This window comes from Pogona vitticeps, chromosome 9 (assembly GCF_051106095.1).
Source record: "Pogona vitticeps strain Pit_001003342236 chromosome 9, PviZW2.1, whole genome shotgun sequence".
Classification (NCBI taxonomy): Eukaryota; Metazoa; Chordata; class Lepidosauria; order Squamata; family Agamidae; genus Pogona; species Pogona vitticeps.
This window is the reverse complement of record NC_135791.1, coordinates 19,367,741-19,373,664: the sequence shown is the minus strand read 5'-3', so window position 1 is coordinate 19,373,664 and position 5,924 is coordinate 19,367,741. Positions and strand designations below refer to the sequence as shown.

Here is a 5,924-nt window from a genome sequence, read left to right as displayed (position 1 = left end):
CATATGGGGATAGATGTTTCTTCAGATGGCCTGGACCCAAGCGGTATGACTTGGTATGTAATATTAAATGCTTATGCTGAATTCTTGTGATTTCCCAGAACTTATACCAATGGAGTTATGCCAGCATAAACATGCAATAGGATTCCTCCACTTAAAGCTTCCCCTTGGAATTTCTTCATTACTCCCTAGAACAGCGGTTCCCAGATGTTCTTGGACAGCAACAGCCAGCAGTATCTGTGCTGGCCAGGACTTCTGAGAGAATGTCTGATGACCCAAGGCTGGGATCCCTTGCCCTAGGAGGTAGCTCTCTGGTTTGGGAATCAATGTTGCAGTAAATCTTATGGGAAATTGTCTGACCTCAACACTAACACATCTGCTTTCCGTTCTTGTATTGTAATAGCCATCTAGGGGAATTTGCAACTTTGCATCACCCGTGTTTTATTTTTGACTTCTCCAATGTTGGCCAAGGAAGACACTACCTCAAAATGACATCACCATCTTATGACACATTTTCCATTAAGTACTGTAGATGTTACAGTAAAAGAGTGGGTGGAACTGGATGTACAACAGCTTTCTGAGTCAGCAAACACAGGAATGGAGGTATTTGACTAGCTAGATGTTGCCAGACTGCATTTCCCATCATTCATCAGCTTTGGTTATTCTAGCTGGGAGTGATAGGAGTGGTAGTTTAGTAACACCCAGAGTGCCTCTCCGTTTACTATCCTTCCTTTTATATAATGCCTGATATAATTCTGAGATTGCTGACTTTGCTGGGTTCCAAATATTCCTTTTTCCTCAGAAATTCTCACTCACAAGATTAATTAGCTCCATGGGAGCAGGACATTCTAGTCACCCTGTTTTAAACCGTGTGTGTGTGTGTGTGTGTGTGTGTGTGTGTGTGTGTGTGTGTGTGTGTGTGTGTGTGTTTAAAAACACAGGCATACCACTTTGTATCCGCTAAAAAAAATCCGCAGAAGTCTACAATAAATATTCACAGCACAGATCCTGTAATAAAACAATATATAATAGCCATAAAAGTCAACATGCAACAGAATGAAAGGTCAAAGTCAACAAACAATATGTGAAATGAGGTTCAAATTGTTAAACTGGTACCAGGTGAACCTCACTAAGAAAGTCTTTCTGTGTCCAAGGCACCAGCTCGGAAAAAAGCCCTTTTTCTTATTCCTAAATATTATGCCACTGATAAAAGAGGCAAGAGAATAATGTTTCCAGTAGCTGGTCTCCAAGTTTTGAATTTGGATGTGGTGGGAAAAATTTGGTCTCTATATGATGGCAATGATCAATTCCCAAAACATCCCATCAGCATGACTGATTATAAGAAATGATGAGGGGTGTCATCCGAAATATCCAAAGGGCCAAAGTTTCCTCAACATTAAGACATCCTACTGTGTTTTTACAATTGCAAGAAAGATTAAAGTAACTTTTTTTACCTTCAAAGACTACAATAAAAAGTTAATTTTCCTCATTAAAATTGCAAAGAAAGATTAAAATAACCCTTTTTACCTTCAAAGACTGCAATAAGATGTTAATTTTGCTCTGTCTCACAACTCCATTAATCAGTATAAATTGGTGCTGATTTGAATTTTCTGAATCCTGAACCTTCACCTCAAGTTTGAAAAGGTAATCGTGAGGAAAATATGTGGGGGCAAGTAAGGGTGTATGCAAAACAGTTTTGTGAAGCGTTAAAATTTGAAATACAAAAAACATAGCACTCCAATGATTAACTTTTGCCAGCTTCTTATTATTGCCAGCTACCTTGATTTGAATTAGGTGGCTGCCAGTGGAAGACGCCATTTCCTCACCCCACTAGAATGTATTGATGTCATGACATTCCGGGACATTACTCAGAACAATGTTACTAGCAACAGCCAGGAGTACTGGTGAATCTCCTGGGTTTCCCCCCCAAAATTATGTTTGAACAAACAGAGTCAAGAGAGACAACACTCCAATTTCACAGCCACTGAACACCTTGCAAAAAATTGTAAAGGCCATTTTATCTCTAACCAGACAAAATGATTTAATGAGGGTGGTGCCATAATCATTGCTATGTAGAATGCAGGAGAAGGGTGGAATTCCAGTGAGGTTAACAGGTTCTGCCATAACACACGTAAAAATGTCAGTAACAATGCAGAAGAGACCTAAATTTCACCAAACAGAAAATGGAGCTTCTCCTGGCAGATGTGCAAAATCATTTTAATCCTCTCTCTCTCTCTCTCTCTCTCAGTTTTAGAAATTATCAGTGTAGGCTAAAAAAAATGTATCATACAGATCGATTAAAACAGAGATGTGGAAAACAATCACCTCAGGTAATTCCAAGAGCAGAGCTTGTCAAAACAATGTGATATATATATTTGGCTGGGCTATCTTGCTTTAGAGTTAGAATCATCATCCCACAAAGTGAAAGCAAACGAACTGCAAAACATCACCCCAGCATGCTGACTTTCTATGCGCAGGAAGGAGCTTTCAAAGTTAATGCTAAAGCTTTTTTTAAAAGAATCTTCCTTTATCATCTCTTTCTAGATGTACAGTGTATATCCCTAACAACTAATAATGATGGTTATCTTAGCCCTTTGTGTTATATGCATAAATCCTACTCCCTGAAATAGCAAGAGCCTGAGAAAAGCATTAAGGATCCCACATTCTATTGTACTTTTTTGCTGTTTATAAGAGCCTTGAAGTAAAATTTGCCTTATCTCTCCAGAGGGTTTTGACTTTCCATCTCCTCAAGTACATTACAAGATGATGCTTCAATTCCTTTGTGGTAGATCCTGCCTTCCTTCCTTACCTCCCTCCCTTCCTGTCCTGCATAATAGGACATCTGACCTTCATTAGTCTCTAATTCACATGTGGTCTAAAATTAGTGTCATTTCTTAAATCCATGACCAGCAGATGCAACTTCTCCAGAAATGAGTGAACAATCTATCTTTTTTCTACGTCTCACCTGAATTTCAGTTTAATCTCTCAATTCAAAGGACAAGTTATCATGGCCAAGAAAATCCAGAGGTCTGCAATTCTGATTTTTTGCCCAGATCCTCACCTCATTCAGTTCTTGAGATAATGACTTTCAAAACATGCTATATCCGTGTCCATCGCACTTGCATCTTTGTTCTTGTTTATACTGAAAAATCTTGCTCTCCTATTATTTCCTAATTGTTCCAAATTGGTAATAGTTTCCATCCACGTGTCTCCTTTTTGGGCACCACCAAAGTGTGAACATAGCAGGAAAGGAGAATTCCCAGCCACTGAAGCCACGGTGAAGGCCCCTTGCCGACTCCCTCATTTTCTATGAACAGAGGCAATTTTCAGCTGAATGGACCTACATTTCTCTGTCAGAGAGCCCCACACTTGGGCAAGCCCATCATCCATGGCCGTGGAAAGGAAGTAGAAGACAAGAGGGTCTAGAAAGGCATTGCATGCAGTTAGAATCAGAGCTATGCTACGCCACCAGACATTCTGCATTTTGATGAATCCCACAATGTGAGATATATTATAAGGACCAAAACAGAGGACAAAGACAGAGAGGGTGGCTGCTGCCACCCGGACCGCACGGTGCTTCTTCCGTACATGGAGGTGTGACCCAACCAAGACACGGATGCAGGCAGTGTAGCAGAACAAGGTGATTGCCAAGGGGAGGAAGAACAGCACCACGGACAGCTCTAGCCTCACAGGTGCCATCAAGGCCAGTTGGGCTTCAGTCAAGTTGCTGTAGCAAGAGGATCCATTGCCAGCAAAGAGTCTCAACCTGATGTCCCCAGTGGTCTCCAGGACGAAGATGAGCATCCCGTGGAGTCCTACTAGGCACCATATCCCCAAGGAGACGAGGAACGAGTAGCAAGGCTTCTTATAAACTTGATACTGGATGGGGTAGACCGTTCCCAAAAAACGTCCCACACTGACAGCAGTCAGGAAGCAGATGCTGGCATAGATTGTGCCGAAGTGGATGAGGTTGTAAAGTGCACAGAGGAACTCCGGCATGGTCCAGCCCACTTTCCCCATGTCTAGCATCTTGAGGGGCAGGAAAAGAATAAAGACCAAGTCAGAGAGACAAAGGTTGATCATGTAGATGAGGTTGGGTGTCAGATGGGCTTTGGCACGGCAGTAGAAGACATAGAAGGCCAAAGCATTGGAAGGCAGTCCCAGAATGATGGTTACCCCATAGACTACCAAAGAGATGACCGTCCAGACTTCCATAGCATCAGGAACAGAGGGCAAGCTGAGCCGAAGGCATTTGTTCCTATTGCGATTTGCCTACCTGCTTCTCTTCTCCATTCTGTAACTGGTTTCCTAACAGAGCTGAGGATGTCTCCAGCCGAGTGGAAAGCAGCTGGGTGTGAGAACAGCATAAGAGAGAAGCATGGAGCAAGCAGCTCTGGAGGTGAAATGGACCATGATAGATTATTTGATGGGGGGTGTACCCAGGCAATAAAGCCATAATCTCCCTGAACGCTTAGCAAAAAGCAGAAGTTCTTAATGGCCCGTGTCTGAATTGATCATAGAAACAAGGAGAAATAAGTGACTAGGAAACAGGAACAGCTGAAGTTTTGTAGTTGAGTCACCTTTAGGAGCACAGAGTCTGGAACACAGATAGGGCTCATATTATGTGATCCATGACTTTCTTTGGCTTTCCTGTCTTCTGCAGAATATAAATAAGTTGTTTAGCTTCTGGGACCTTGAACAAAAAGATTAGAACATGTATTTCTTTCATGATTCATGTCAGAGCATTGTACAATTCAAATCAGGGGTGCCCAGGAAATATAAGGTAAAGGTAAAGGTTCCCCTTAACAATTTTTGTCCAGTCATGTTCGACTCTAGGGGGTGGTGCTCATCCCCATTTCCAAGCCATAGAGCCAGCGTTTTGTCCAAAGACAATCTTCCGTGGTCACATGGCCAGTGCGACTTAGACACGAAACGCTGTTACCTTCCCACCGAGGTGGTCCCTATTTATCTACTTGCATTTGCATGCTTTTGAACCGCTAGGTTGGCGGGAGCTGGGACAAGCGACGGGTGCTCACTCCGTCGCGTGGATTCGATCTTACGACTGCTGGTCTTCTGACCCTGCAGCACAGGCTTCTGCGGTTTAGCCCTCAGCGCCACCACATCCCCCGCAGCGCCACCACATCCCAGGAAATATAGGCAAAATCAAAAACCAATTAAAATCTCAAGACAGATTGTTTTTGACCAGAAGTGGTCAGCGCTTGAGAGGTGTGCCGAAATTTTCCCTCGATTTCAGCCTTCATCTAGGGGGTCAGAGTCTATGAAGTAGGTGGGTTCAGTGCTGTTCTAGTGCACCATGTCTGGAAGTGAAGGATTTGATGGCTGCACACCTTTGTATTCCAGAAGATTTTTTAAATGATCGAGTCCTGTCATTTTTTACGACGACTTCCTAGTTCTTTGTGATAATGAGTTTTCGGTTTTTCCTTTTGTTTCATTTATTTTAAAATGTTGGCTGAAATCCAGCAGTAGGTTGCAACTAGAGTAGACCCACTGAATCGATGGGGATCTGGTCAGTCAACACCTCTGTAGGTTTCATGGATTTCTTGCACCTAATTTAGTTGTGATTTACTACTGGATTTCATCCATTATTTCCTAACCTGATCTTTGCTCTCCCCTTTGGTAAGTGATCCCCCACTATGACTCACACACCATGTAACTGTTTAAGTGGATCGGATCCTCTTCATCCTTTTACTTTTTTTAAGTCATCAGATACTCTATAGTTTTTTTTCAAACACCCAAAATATTTATTTAAATTCTGTGTCAAGAGGCATTTTGTTTCACAAGGGTGAGAAAAATAGACTGAGTGATTCAGGGAGGAAGTATGCTCTGATGTAAGGTAAAAAGTTCATTTTCTTTTTTTTTTCTTTTTTTTAAGAAAGGCAACTTGAAAGCAGCAGTTAACTGTAAAT

The 5,924-nt window shown here is 42.0% G+C and overlaps 1 protein-coding gene across 1 annotated transcript; it reads right to left on the bottom strand.

Moving 5' to 3' along the window:
* Positions 1–2,810: 2,810 nt before the first annotated feature.
* LOC110090704 (free fatty acid receptor 3-like) lies at positions 2,811–4,803 on the bottom strand. The gene has a single exon (XM_020814461.3). The coding sequence runs from the start codon at positions 4,210–4,212 to the stop codon at positions 3,298–3,300; it is 915 nt and encodes a 304-aa protein (XP_020670120.3). The 5' UTR covers positions 4,213–4,803; the 3' UTR covers positions 2,811–3,297.
* Positions 4,804–5,924: the final 1,121 nt, after the last annotated feature.